Here is a 14,155-nt window from a genome sequence, read left to right on the forward strand (position 1 = left end):
CCTCCTCTGAAACAGGGAGATGCTAATCGGATCCCGCCTGCGTTACTGAATAGACTCAACGTGTGACGTCTGGGGTTAGTCCCTTGGATGCTGTGTTGTGGGGGACCGTGCAGCTCACTCAGCATCTTTGGCTTTTTTTTCTGAATAGCTGGTCTCCTCTTTCAGGCATTATTTTTACTGCCCCTTCGGACAGTCTGAGGCGAGATCCAGAAAGGAGGACAGTGCTTAGAGTTAGGTCCAGAGCAAGGCTGAGTAGACAGGCTGTTCCCAGCTCTGCCAAAGAAATGTTCGTGACCCTGGGCGAGTCTTGGGGACTGAATGCTCCAGGGGTGCTGAGCCACTGTGTGTCCTACTGAAACCAACAGGCATCATAGTATTATAGAGAAATAGGGCCAGAAGGGACCTCCAAGGGTGCTGGATATGCAACCCTCAGGCTGAGGCTGCCTGGTCCATGCAAAAGGAAGGATAATGTCTGATTTACAGGGCAGGAGAGGTTAGCACCTTGTATGCAAAGGGCTTCACAGTCCTCTGAAGGAAGAAGAGAAGGCAACACAGAGCAGATCCCTCCGCTGCCGAGGCTCAGCCAGGATAGCGCCAGGTAGATACAGCTCGTCAGGGCTATACACGTTGCGCTGTGCTCTCTGATCTTGGCAGGGTTTGTCTCCATGTGCCCACCCCACTGTCAGTGCAGCTTGGTACCCACGCTAGCAGCATCATAAGATTTGGGGATGCTGTTCTCAGGACAAGGCCGAGGCATTGCCCTCGGGCTACGGGTCCAGAAGTCAGCACCTGCTCTGGGGCAGAGGGCTTCAGCCTCCAGGACTCTGACGCCAGCCCCTTTTGCTGAATTGGGCTGCACTGGGGAAGGGAAAGAAAATACAGCCAAGATCTCCCCTCACTGATCCTCTTGTTCTCTAGTATTTTACAGTACATAAATCAGCGGAAGAAGCACAGAGACCGCTGGGTTGGGGCTCTGGCCTCCACCACCGTCCCACGTGAGTAGGGAGTCGGTTTATTAGGTTGGGAGAACTTCTCGCACGGGGTCTCAAAGACAGGGATCGATCAGCCTCTTGCTCTGACCTTCTCCCCCGGTCAGACGGGGATTTTGGTCCCTTGGGACACAGGAAATCTATTCACTTCCCCCAGCCACAGTGGCTGGAAGTTGAAGTTGGACAAATCCGGCCTCAAAATAGGGTGGAGGGTGACAACCATGGGAAGAACTGACTGCTGTTAGTGGAGTCTCTGTCACTGGGGATTATTCAGTGCTGCTGAGCTCATCCTAAAAGAGATGCCCTAGCTCAAGCAGGAGCTGAGACCTCCTGTGGTCTGGGCTGTCCAGGTTAGGCTAGATGGTCACAATGATGCCCTACGAGTTTTGTAATTAGCTTCCCAGTTGCCAGCTTCCAGCAGGAGGATCTGGGCTACATGCCGACTTTATGGAAATGGGGGACCCCTCCCTAACTTGCTCCTGCGGCCTTTGGTTAAGGGCAAGTGAGATGCAGGGGCATCCGAAGCCCAAAGCCTCTGGGCTTGGGTTTGCACATAGGATGCCCACAAATGAATCTGCAAGTATCTAATTTGGGAGGATACTTGCTGGCTGTAGCGCCACATATGGTGTTTGAACGATTGAGTGTTGCTCAGTCGGGAGGATTCGGAACTGCTGTGGCTCATTTGACCTGGAATATGAAAAGTTTTCTAAAAACTCTCCTGAACTTAATCCATGAATACAGATGAGGCCATGCAAGGTTCCTCATCCCCGTAGAGTTTGTCCTCCCCCTTGCACAGCTACGGCGTGCATGCCTACTCCTTTAACCACGCTGGGCCAGGGTATTTCCAGCTTGTCAGAGCAGACAGGGCTGGAGTGGCCCAGCTTCTTCGGAGCGGAGGTTCCCCTGCTAGTGTCCGCTCAGGCCTGTATGTTCCAGTGCGACAGGTGCAAAGTCACAACCCCTCCATTTTCATGGAGCTCCCCAGAGACCTTGCCGCACCAGTGCCCATGTCTGCGTGCCAGGTGCCTCTGCCCCGTTCACCACAGAAGATGAACCGCCTGTCTCAGGCTCATCTGACACACCAGGCCCTTTTGAGGTCAAAAGTCCTCTACCCTCCAGCAGCTGCCGGCTTACTCAGGCAGGTAAAGATAATGGGTCAGGAACATCCTGGTGGATAAAGCTGTGTCTGTGCTTCTTTTTTGCAGTGCATTTAATCTACGGGCCCCTGGATCCTGTGAATCCATATCCAGAGTTTCTGCAGCTTTACAAGTAAGTTGTCGCCATGTACTGGGCAGAGCTAAGGATTGATTTTGGTGCAGGGGCTGCTGTGTTCAGCGCCGAGTTTTGATTTCCTCCTCACTTCACATGGTTAGGACTCAATGGCTACACCCTCACGAATGACAGTCATGTAGATGCCCAAGTGTGCTCTGCTTCTTCGTTGCCATCCCCCTTTTGAAAGCCACGCAGCTTTGCTTCTCCGTAGATCAGCAGCTCTCAGCCTTTTTTAGACTCCCGGCACCTTCAGAAGCTTTGATTGAGGTGAATAGGTGTGTAGCAGGAATCGCAGATTGGAGGAATCTGATGGGCCATGGCATGAAAACTTGTGCTGTGGTGACAGGACACAAGAAAGAAAAAAGGAGACCTCTCAGATGACCCCTCTTAGTTTTCACTCATTTTTTGAGTACAGAAAAACAACAGAGCAATTCTTCTGTTGCAAAGAACTCAGCAAGACCCCAATGGGACGGACTTTTTATTACTCTGGATTCCTCTTTGAAATCTCCAGGTTCACCTTGTGAATCCTGTCTTCACGCCTCCCCATGCTCCCTGCAGTACCCTTAAAAGAATCTCAAGGTACCCGGTTGAGAATCACTGATTTAAATTAATAGCAAGGCACGTGATTTCTGAAGGGTCACCACTGCCAAGCACTAAACATGCTGTCAGAGCTGGAAGTCTTTCCCCACTGACTGAATTTAGTATGGGGAAAAAGTCTCCAGGTCAGAGAGGAGAGTCGCAGAACTGTTTTGAAGGCAACGTCTGGAACATGAAAGCAATCTGATGGGTTAGTTTTGTCTCAGCCCTTGCTGCTAGCGATCCCGTCAGCTGAAGGAACTGCTGTTTGCCAGTCAGATCAGACAAAACTTGAGGTTCTTGCTCTATTTAAAAGGGTCAGTTAAGTACCCTCATGGTGCGGGCACTGCGACACGTCGTGCATTTTTAATCTCCCAGCTTTGACAGCCAACATCAAGTCAGGTCCACTTTCAGCTTCTGCAGCATCATGTTACAGATGCTCGGTACAAAACAGCTCTCCACTGGAACACACAGTCGTCTCCACCTGCATAAAACCATTTATTTTTAACCAAATAAGCAGCGGCTCGAGGTTCAATCATCTCAGGACTCCTTTTTACTGCCATTCCACTTCAATGGTGAGGGATGTGATCCAGGTACACGTGAAGACTTGGCCTTTTGCCAGCTATTGCATTGGATCATGTTCATGTAAAAGCACACAGCCTCCCTGGATCAGGGTAGGATGGCCAACCTAGCAGGAATAGCACTTTGGTTAAAAATGGCCACTGTATCACAAGTGCCATAAATGAGGCATCTACTCTCTCCTGGCAGCCTAAACTGCCTATGCCACATACCCCAGTTCCCGCACTTAATATTTGTTGTGTTCTTCCAACAGGAAGGTGCTTCCTATGTCCACGGTCTCTGTTCTTGATGACCACATTAGCCACTATCCACAGCTTGAGGATCCTACGGGCTTCCTGAATGCATACTTGAACTTCATCAACTCCTTCTGAGCACCAGCAAACTCTCTGGCTCATGTCTGCTCTCCATTTCTGAACCAGGCCGTGGTGGAGCAGATGCAGACTTTGTTTCCAGGCCAGGTGCTGTTTCCAGATCCATGTATACACCTGAACCTTCTGAACCTGGGGAGGACAAGCCAGCAGGATGGATGCTGTGTGCCTTCCTATGCATACCCAACTCATTCCTACCCTGACAGAGCAGCTGGGCACTAGGAAGTGAGAATGGGGTTGTATAGGAGGGCAACATCTCTCAAGTTGCTCCGGAGTCTTTACCGGTCTTACCCCCAGAAGACACTGCAGGAAAGTAGCTATTCATTGGAAACCACGCACCAGATAGCTCATTTCCAAATCCCAGGCATGTGTCTTTTCTCCTCCATGCGTGCAAACTGAGCCGTTGCACAGACAAGGTTGAAACGACCTGTCTGTGTTGTTTTAAAGCGTTACTAACCCTGAGTGTCAGGATTTAAAATACATGAAAGCAATCTAAGAGCTTATCAACACTGAGTGTCCTTCCCTCACTGAAGCAGCAAACCCCTCAGTCCCTAGGCAGTTAAATTGCTGCAGCTGGCAGGTCATTGTAGACCTGCTCCAAGGCAGCACCTTGGCTTCTTGCCATGCACCCAGATTTGCTAATTTTCGGTGCCATCAGCCAGTAACAAAGAGGCCTGCTCTAACCCATGCTGGCTTACAAGAAGTCCATATACTCTGCTTTAACACAGTCAAAGGATCAGCCTGAACCACAAAGGGATGGGGGCTCTTTTCTGGAAGCTTTAGTTTCAGCTAAATTTAGTTGCTAACTACAACTACAGGACTGGCAACAGCATCACCAGCGAGTTCTTCTAGGCAGGTGCTACTTAAAGTCACAGGTTTGCTACTTAACCCATTTTCCTAGCACTGGCTGGGAGAAATTACCTAGAGCTTCATTCAACCTGGTTAGGTAAGCAATTCCACTCTCATTCTGAAAACCTTACGTTCACTGGCACAGGAAGCACTTTACAACTCTTAAGCCCAGCTCCTGAGGAAAAACACCCCAACAACTGTCCCATGACAACTGCATGAAGGACATCAGTGTCTGTTTTTAAGAGGCAGGGAATTTAACTAGGGAGTACCAATGCTTTGCTTTAGGCTTATGGGTGAGAGGGGTAATTCATAACCCAATTTAACCTTAATGGGACATTTAAATCTCTCTAGGCTTTACCTGATTTTGGTCCAAAATGCATGCTGTATGTTGGAGGCAAGAATTCTTGCGGGTGATATCTTTCATTGAACCAACTGCATGGTTGGGCGACATAGGGAGTGTGTATACATTAAAATCACAAAAATCAAAGGACCTGAAAGGACCTGCAAGATCACCAAGTCATGGGCAGAAGGTTATTGGGCTCAAAATGATCTAGGAAAAGTCTTCCAGGTTTGTTCTCTTGGTAGAAAAAAGTTACCCACAACCACCTGTACAGACATTCAAATGCTGAAGCTCAGCAAGTGTGCCCTTCAGGCTCCCTTAGTCTTCCTGATGACAGACGGCAGCAATGCAGAGATTATCTGCCCCAGACTGCCCAGAGCCAGCTTGTGTTATTAGCATGTACAGACATGTGTGCTCTTAAGAGAAATGCTCCTGGAAGTGATTTAACCCTGGCTGATCCCAGGTTATTTTTCTCCCAGAGTGGTCATTTTCATTCTGGGAGACAAAGCTTGAACATGTGTATGCTTGTGGTTTCTCCTGGGACAGCTGTGATTCTCCCAAGAGAAACTGAATGTCTGTTGGAGGCCTCAGGCAAGCTTGTGGGCATCGCAGTACCCTTTCCTCAGGCCTCTGGGAGATAACACCCACAAGAATTGCTGCCTCTCATATTTCCGGGACCACCTTGGCAACACCATCACCTCAACACTACCAAAATATTTTGTATGTTGGCCTTTTTCACAGGAACTGGGGGGAGGGAAGGAGGAAAGAATCATTAAGTTGATTCTAAAGCTGCCTCAAGAGCTATCGCTTTGTGAAATTCCTGGCATCTCTAAATACCCTTCAATAACAAGAGTTTCCTATTGAATGATGGGGTGTACGTTTGTTGGGCTGCTTTTCCTGTTCTGAACTGAGGTTTATCACAAGCTCAGCCGAGCTGCTGCAGTTCTCCCATCCCAGGACTGAGAAAAGCCAGAGCAACAGGCACGCATTAAAGAGTGTGCACTACTACTGTGGTAGTGTAGATTTTATTTTACTAGGAGCAGTTTGAATCAGGAATCCCACAACTGTGAACTGGAAGAATCCATGTTTATTTTCTGTTATTAAAAATCTCTTTTGACAAAAAAGTCAAGACTTATTGGTTTTTATCCTCTACCAGGCTGAGAAACTTCCCCATTCTCTACAAGAGAGGCAATAAGTTAGGCAGGAATGTATCATGACCAGAGGAGGAGGGATGAGAGAGAGAGAGAAGCCGGCATGAACCGGCCAGTGCCACTGTTACTGTAACATACAAAATATTTACCAAATTGAGGAATAAAAACTACATGCAGGAGGAGACAGGTGTTTGAGGCACCAGTGTAGGGCCCGCTGGTGGAGTCCCAGCCACAGGTACTAAGTGTTGTACTTGACAGCCTATCATGGACTTAGCCGACAGAGGCCAAGATGACATCAACAGGCGTTTCCTCTTTGCTCCTGACAGTCACCTGCATGGTCACACCATCTCCAAGGGCGAGCCTGGACCTCACCAGGATATCGTGGCCTCCTCTGTACACACCTGGGGACAAAATTATAGAGTAATACCGAAGCAGCTCAATCAGTGACTTGGAGCCTGGAAACCTGACTGCTGTGCATTCACAACCTGGTTAATGCAGGAGCCAACTGAAGCTTTAGCCACCTCTGGAACAAGAAGTGGTTGACAGCTAGCAACAATATCCAGATGGATGCTGTTCTAACAGGCACCTTCAGGCTATCCTAGCAGTCTGACTCAGGAGGTTAAAAACCAACCAGCCAAAGCTAATGGGCTTTCTGTGAAAAAGTGAACGTCCTTCTTTTTATGCTCCACGAGCAGAGCTACTCAGAGCTCCATGCCATAGGTAAGAGAGGATGGAAAGAGGAGCCTGGAGGGGCTCCAACCAGTGGCCCTTTGTGATGCTAAGCTACGCCAAATGGCTCAAAGACAATGGCCAGCCAGGTCCATAGAGGTAAGTTCTCCAAGCACTGGCTTACAGACTGCTCCAGACCTTTCTGAAATCGATGCATAGACTCACAAGCCTGGAAGGGACGTCTAGAGGGCATCTAGTCCAACCTCCCAATCATCTAGTCCATAGGCAGACGATCATCTAGACAAACATCTAGTCCATATGCAGACACTTGTGGGGACTCTCTACCCAACTCCAGCAGATGTACTGGGATGCTTCAGTGCAATTTTGCATAATATAACCAACAGCAGAATAAGTCGGTGTAAAGAGCTTTCTAGAGTCCTTCCAACACATTTCTTGGGAATCCCTGGAGGAGTGCAATCAAGTACAACAGCAGCTCTCAGTGCCTGGCATATCAGGATAGACTTTGGTGAGCAGGAAGAGTGAACTAGGAAGTGGCCTCAGACTGACCGTGGGCAGAGAACTCAATCTATGGGGCACTTAATCCACAGGTTAGTCCCTTTAATACCCAATGGAAAGAGCAGCATTGGAAAAGGCACGTGCCAAACAGCATCCCTCAAAGGCAACAGGTCCCTCGTCTGTCAGATGGATCTTGCCTTTCACAGAAGGTTCTCAGAGAACAGTTCTGTGCCCTACTGGAGCACTAACTGCCAGGACAACAAGTCTGCATTGCAGGGGGCGCATCATTTGTTCTCCAATAGAAGGATGAAGCAGGGAGTGAGAAAAGCATGGAAACATGAAGCCCAAAGGGGGCAGCACTTACCGGCAAGATAGAGCGTGTGGGCATTCTTGTTCTCTGGCACTTTGTCCGACCTCTCGCAGGGCTGCATGCCCAGGAACTTGATGATGTTATTGACAGCTTCTGTATTCAAAGGTTGAAGGAGACTGTTATTTGCACCCGGTCTCTGCTTACAGGAAGGAACCCTGGCACTGAAGTGGAACACTTCCAGTTCACCGGACCTTCTCTGAGCACCAAGCAGCCAGCACATCGTGCTATCTGGGCGAGACCTCTCTGCAGTCTCCCCACCTAACAGCGCCTCTTCTGCCAAGGGCAGCTTAAGACTATAACCTTCCCCAGTCTGCTGCCGTTAGTGGTTTCTTGTTGCTCCCAAGCCCAACATTAGAGCATTAAACCCTGCTGCTGGATCACTGAGATACCAGACTGTACCAGGCACTAGAAGATTCCCACCAAGCTGGGCAATCATCGCAGCTGGGTCACCAACCTATTACAGCGGGGGGGGGCTGTCTCACCATCTAAGGTTTTAATTGAGCTGAGAGCAAAGGTTTCCTCCTTCTCGAAGTCGTCTCCCACTTCCTCCCAGGCGGCAGCAAAGTTGGGCTTCAGGACCTTTTGAATATGATCGGACACTGTCACCTCCAGGTCTTCCAGCTGGGAGAGAAACAAGGGAGGTGTTCGGCCGCGCACGGTTACACTGTAAGGCAAAGATTCTTTGCAAGGGGAAAAGTCAGGCAACAGCTCTGCCTAGAATTATTTCTGATACAACCCCAGTGGGCCTGGCTCTCTCTCTCTCAGGACTGCCCATTAACACAGGTCCTAGATAATAGAGGGGCAGCCCCACTGGTGGCTACTAGTGAGGCTTAAGACTTTTAAACAATTACTTCAGGGAGGCAAGAGTGCATTGGTAGAGGGGACATCCAGCAAGCAGGTACCAAGGCACCTCAGGGAGAGGCTGGATAACATGCCTAGACCTACTCTACGGAGGGTCACTTGCAAGCAGTCTTCAGGCTGCCAAGGGCGTGAAGGAGTTTAGGCTGTGCCCAGAAGTGTAATAGGCACATTGCTGAGGCCATGGAGAGCTAATCCAGGGCCCAGACATGCTGGGAGAGAACAGAAATGCGCTGGGGCAGGAGGAAGGCTGGCAGAGGGTCATGCAGAGAAGACCAGGTTGAATCTCTATCCAGCTTCTGCACTCTAGCACTAAAGGCTGTTTGCTTTTGGCAGAAGCGGGAGGTTTGGAAGGGGATCGGAATAAGATGAGGGGCTGAAAGCTGCAGCAATCTGGGGATGGAAACAAAGGAGAGTGTGAAGTACAGGAGACAGCCAGCTGGCTTGGGCAGCTGTGCTCACAACCCCCAAGCAATGGGCAAAACACCTGGGCTCTACAACAGACGTACCACGTATTCGTCATCGTAGCCATCGTCTTCTGGGACCCTCGTGTTCGGGTCGCAGTCACGGACTGTGAACTTCATTGTGCAACTGAAAGTACAAGCAACTGGTGGAGGAAGAGGGAAGGGAGAGCACGTCAGAGCGTGGGGAACACAGTGTCTTCCACCCAGGCCGGGTACTGGAGCCCGACAAAGGGACTAGGAATGGCAGGATACCTGGCCCATCCCCAAACAACAGTCAGGCTGTGCCGTGCCTGTAACACTCAGTTTAAGGTCAGGGGAGGCTCCTGGATTAGCGACATGCAGAAGCAAAAGCACACAGGAGTCACTGACGCTTAATACTTTGGAGCTAGGTCAAAGAAAAGTCAAGAGCTGTTGGAAATCAGACAGACTAAACCAGAGACACGGGCCCTTGCTCAGGGATTCAGGCTAACTGTAGTAATCTCCGATGACAATCAGGCCCCAGCCTTGAACATTCAGGTCAAACTAAATCCAGCCTCAGTGAGGTTTTCACTAAGTGCAAAGGCAAGACTAGTCCTCTTCTCTACTGGGAGGGAATTCTCTCGCTCCCCACATTCACAGAAATTTTAACCCTGTGGCTGAGGGGGGACAGCTACCATAGAACAGCTACCCTGCTTTTATGGTGGGGCCCATCTTGTTGGCGTCTCAGTTATGTGGGGTCTGCTCCCGTATTTCATTCACTGAGTGCCCGTACATCCAACATGTAGCTCCGATAAGCTCCTGGCAACAAGCCCTTTTCTCCTGGGTTAACTCCAGATTCCTTTGTGTTTCTTTTTCAATCTTCCACTGGAGCGATAGCCAGGTCAAAAGTGTGTATATATTGACTAAAGCTCAGTCCTACACAAATGTTAAGCAAAGTGGCTACTTGAATGAGAAGAGTAGCAGAATCTGACATGCAGGGTGCACAATAAATTAGCACAATGCGAACAGATCAACTGAGTTTAGATGACGGATTGTACAGGATGGTTTTGATAGGGCTGATCCTGCCTCAGGCAGGGGGGCTGCTGGAGGTCCCTGCCAGCCCTGCTTCTAGGATTAGAATGAAATCTCGCCAGGGATCGATTCAGAATTCGTTCGAGGGGACAACATAAGTGAAATATCCTCCCTTCTCAATTGGTACCTGCAGCAGGATCGTCCTGGGGCAGCTGCACGAGAGTGTAGCACATGCCTGGCTGGTTGTAAGGGAGGCTGGCTGCTGGGATGCAGCAAATGACATCGTAAGCGTCTGATGGCTCCATCTGCACAGTGACCTTCTCCAGTAACTGGTCATTCAGGGTGTTTGTGCAGTCAAACTGTAGGAGAGAAGCAAAAGAGGGGTGGGGGCTGTGTGTAGCAAAAACGTTTTTTGCAGTCAGCTTTTTCCCTAGCTTTATCCTGCAATGGCATCTTCTATTCACTGACCCCCAGCTCTGCTAGTTGGGGAAACTCTTAAGAGCAGATTGGATTATCTTCTTGTCTTGATCCTCAGAATAAGCCTGCTGTTTGCCAGCCCTAGTGACAAGCAACCTGAGGCCTCTAAGTATTACTCAAACTCCCAATTCAGTCAGGTTACAACAGCAAGCTCCCACCAGGAAAGGCTATTCTCCTCCAAGATGGACTAAATACCAATGCATTTGCAAGAAGCCCAGGTGTGAAAAGGAGTCCAGCTAAGGGGCTCAGCTTACCTGGAAAACTATGTGATTGGTGAACGTGTGCTTAATACAGCGAACAAAATACTCTGTTTCAGCTTCTGTAAGCTGCATGGACTCAGACGACTTAAATAATGGTCCTAAGTTCTTGAATTCGGGAATGGCAGCGAGTTGTTCTGCAGAGAAACAGAAACTCAGTCATGTTTTAAAGGAAAAATTTGGTAAATCACCTCTTTCCTGCGTAAGAGAAGACACAGCACACCAGTAACACCTGAAGCATGAGACCCGCCCCCCCCACAATCCTTTCAGCCCATACCTTGGTATATGTCCTGGCGAGATGGAGCGACTTTCTCTGGCTTGTTGGTTACTAGCGCAATTTCTGCAAGGAGAGAAGCAAAGATACCACTGTTAAGTTTCTTAACAGGAGTCTCTCGGGAGACCATATGGTTAGGGTAACTGAAATCACTGCTTCCTGGAGCTCTCGGATCAAGTGGGCAGGGCAGAAGGGAGGAAGATTACAACAATGTTGGTTCTAACAATCCTGCAAGATCAGAAAGGCACTGGGGCATGAGAGAAGATGGTCAGACTGGAATGGAGACTGCAGGGCTCTTTGCCTTCCTGTGTGGCAGAGGGTGCAATCCTCATCCCGGGATCTGTTGAACATATATTATCAATCTTTGCGGCAGCAGGACCATTGGCTGCTGTGGTCCCTCTGCTCTGCCTGTGGCAGGTTCAGGTGTGATGTTTTGTGGTTGTGTCAGGGTTGACAGTTTTAAAAAGAGTTTAGATTATTGGATGGTTTGGACAGGACTGATTCTGCCTCAGGTAGGGGGATGGTCTAGATGACCTCTGGAAGCCCCTTCCAGCCCCACTTCTCTATGCCTCTCTGATCTAGCACAGTCATTTAAAACACTTTTGGGTCCCCTCTCTCCTCTCCTCATGCCTTCTCCACCCAGGGGCTCTGGAAGGCAGAAGCAAATGCTTCAGCAGGACAGCAGAGGAAGAGTTTGGACCATGGATAAATGAGCTAGCTCCACGCTTTGGTGGTGAAGGTCCAGCTCTGCTGCACCCAAGAGCCAGACAGGACCTTCAGAAAGGCCCGGGGTGCAGTAAGCGATGTGGTGTTCAAGCTGTCTGCCTTACTCCTGAGCGTCTGGGCACTGGTATAGCAACCCTGATACTTAACCCACTATGCCGCCCCACTCCTGGAGCAGGCTGTGTCAAGGGAGCTTGGCTGTTACCTGCTTTCTGTTCAAAGTTTGGTGTGGTAGCCAGAGGAACTGTTTTCATGTCAAAGGGTTTGTCAGAAGGCTCCAGCGTGTACTGGTGGAGGGCCTTTTCCATCCCAGGCACAGACACAGTCAGCCCTGCAAAACACAAAGAAAGGGGTCTTGTTCTCTCCTTAGGAACCACTTGAGATCCAATGCAACAGCACATCAGGCAGCATTCGCCGCTCTGATCTGGAACACAGATTGTCCACTGAACTGGGAGTGGGAGGACGTCCCAGTCAGTCTCAGCCACCTGCTTTCTGGAACCAATCACGGGAAGCTGCTGAAAAGGCCAAATGCTCCTGTACAGCCTGGTGGCTGGCTCTAGTCATGAGCAAAGCACTGTTAGTGCCTCCAGGGACTGATGCCAACAAGGCAGAGAACAACCGCTCCACAGAAGGGACCGGGGGCAGAGCAAGCACCTGATCGAGAGCAGCAATACTTCGAGTCTGAACACTTGGCCCATGTAATTCAAGGATCCTAAGGCAACAGCTACCATGCCCCTCACTGAGATGGGTCATGCCCATTCTGTACTGAGCAAGACAAGACAGGGGTGAATGACTTGTCCTACGTCACCAGCAGGGCAGGTCTGGACCCAGAGCCCAAATTGCCAATACCTCTGCTCTGGCTTCATCATGAACTGTGTTCCCTCTATGCTTCACACAGGGACAAGCAGAAGCATTACTGCCTTCAGTAGCACGCCTGGCGGCACTCCTTCCAGGTATCCAGAACGCAGCGACTGAGGCTGCATGGGGAATGACTGCACCCACACTGCAAATCAGCCCAGCGGATGATACTGCTGCAATATCTGATCAGGAAGCAACAGTGCAGGGGGCTGGGATGAGCAGGGCTGTTTCCGTCTCGCTCACCATTGAAGATGTAGGCCGCGTTCAGGGCTAGCTGCCTCTGCTGCAGCACGTTCAGGTAGAACGTGGCTCGGTCACGGACCTCGTCGTCGCTGTCCATCATGCACCTGCCCAGGGAATGGGAAGGGTCAAGAAGGGAAACTGGACTAGACGTGGCAAAAGTAGCCTACTCTGTCCTGATGGACTGGCACGTTTCACACAACACTATATGCCAGTGCTACATGCAACATCATATGCTAATACAGTAATTCACTCTGCTCTCTTGTACACATGGTATCTTCTGGGTTAAATATACAGAGGTCACTACAAGTTTCCATATGCAAGCACGACCTAACGCAGAACCATGGAGATCAGTTGGAGAGGCACCATATCAAAGCGCCACATCATCAACCTGGGATTGGGTTCCATTAAAGTATATGCCAGCACCTCACACATCGCCATCAGGGATCCCAGCAGACACCCCCCAGTGTAGGTGCTGAGTACGAGGGCTTGAGGATCCTGGCCCCCCTTGGGAAGAGGGCAGGGTGACCACTCATCCTTAATTGGGCAGGACAGTCCTGAAAGGGCAACATCAAGTCCTGGTCCCAGCTGCAGGACTCTGGGACAGCATTTGTCCTGGATTCCCAGCGTTGTGAATGGAGCTGAATTTTCCATTCACTGTGAAAAACCATGGGAAATGGCAGGTTTCCCCTTGCTGGCTGGCACAGTCCTAGCCTGCAAGGGGCTGCGGGGTGCAGGGGGTACCACATGCACATGCACACAGCTGGGAATACAGCCCCGGGCCACAGTGGAAAGCAGGTCCCCCAGCTGCCTGCAGGTAAGTCTACTGGGGGGAGGGGGGGGCAGGGTAGATTGAGGCCCCCCCCATGGTATGGGTGGGAGTGGGGCTGGGGAAGCTGCCCAGCCAGGGTGGTGCATGAGGCCCAGGTGGGGAGCAGGACAGATAGGGAGCAGGTGGCTCATCCAGGGGGCTAAGAGTGGGGGGGGAGGAAGGGGTGGGTGGCTCCCTGCTGCAGCACACACTCTTGGGGGCAAGGAAGGGGCATGTTCCCCCCTAATCTGTGTGTGGGGCAGGGGCAGATGCAGGCTGCCCACTAAACTAGGGGCTCCCTATGCTGCTGCCCATCCCCCAGGAGCCCCACGCCAGCCATGCCACCTGGCAAGGCACCCCAGTGGGGGGTACAACTATGTGCTGCCACCCCCACTGCTACTGGGCAGCCAGGGAGGCACTTTGCCATGGTGGCGCAGCTGGCACGGAGCTCCTGTGGGGAGCCCCTAGCTTGCAGCAGGTAGTGTGCATCCAACCCCGCCGTGCTCCACCCATGCCGCAGGGAG

General features: G+C 50.7%; 2 protein-coding genes across 2 annotated transcripts in view; one reads left to right on the forward strand and one right to left on the reverse strand.

Moving 5' to 3' along the window:
• Nucleotides 1-5,889, forward strand: part of MEST (mesoderm specific transcript) — a 28,050-nt gene extending 22,161 nt beyond the window's left edge. The window contains exons 10-12 of the mRNA XM_090041507.1: nucleotides 919-995; nucleotides 2,195-2,258; nucleotides 3,670-5,889. Of these exons, the coding sequence (XP_089897633.1) occupies nucleotides 919-995; nucleotides 2,195-2,258; nucleotides 3,670-3,787 (259 nt within the window). The 3' untranslated portion in view covers nucleotides 3,788-5,889. The remainder of the gene's footprint in view (nucleotides 1-918; nucleotides 996-2,194; nucleotides 2,259-3,669) is intronic.
• A 153-nt stretch (nucleotides 5,890-6,042) lies between these two features.
• Nucleotides 6,043-14,155, reverse strand: part of COPG2 (coat protein complex I subunit gamma 2) — a 31,082-nt gene continuing 22,969 nt past the window's right edge. Inside the window, exons 16-24 of the mRNA XM_090041506.1 lie at nucleotides 12,824-12,927; nucleotides 11,928-12,053; nucleotides 11,003-11,065; nucleotides 10,723-10,862; nucleotides 10,179-10,350; nucleotides 9,047-9,144; nucleotides 8,162-8,300; nucleotides 7,674-7,772; nucleotides 6,043-6,525 (exon numbers count right to left, since the gene is read on the reverse strand). Of these exons, the coding sequence (XP_089897632.1) occupies nucleotides 6,395-6,525; nucleotides 7,674-7,772; nucleotides 8,162-8,300; nucleotides 9,047-9,144; nucleotides 10,179-10,350; nucleotides 10,723-10,862; nucleotides 11,003-11,065; nucleotides 11,928-12,053; nucleotides 12,824-12,927 (1,072 nt within the window). The 3' untranslated portion in view covers nucleotides 6,043-6,394. The remainder of the gene's footprint in view (nucleotides 6,526-7,673; nucleotides 7,773-8,161; nucleotides 8,301-9,046; nucleotides 9,145-10,178; nucleotides 10,351-10,722; nucleotides 10,863-11,002; nucleotides 11,066-11,927; nucleotides 12,054-12,823; nucleotides 12,928-14,155) is intronic.

The sequence above is a fragment of the Crocodylus siamensis genome, chromosome 4 (assembly GCF_052110815.1).
Source record: "Crocodylus siamensis isolate JL-2025a chromosome 4, ASM5211081v1, whole genome shotgun sequence".
Lineage (NCBI taxonomy): Eukaryota > Metazoa > Chordata > Crocodylia > Crocodylidae > Crocodylus > Crocodylus siamensis.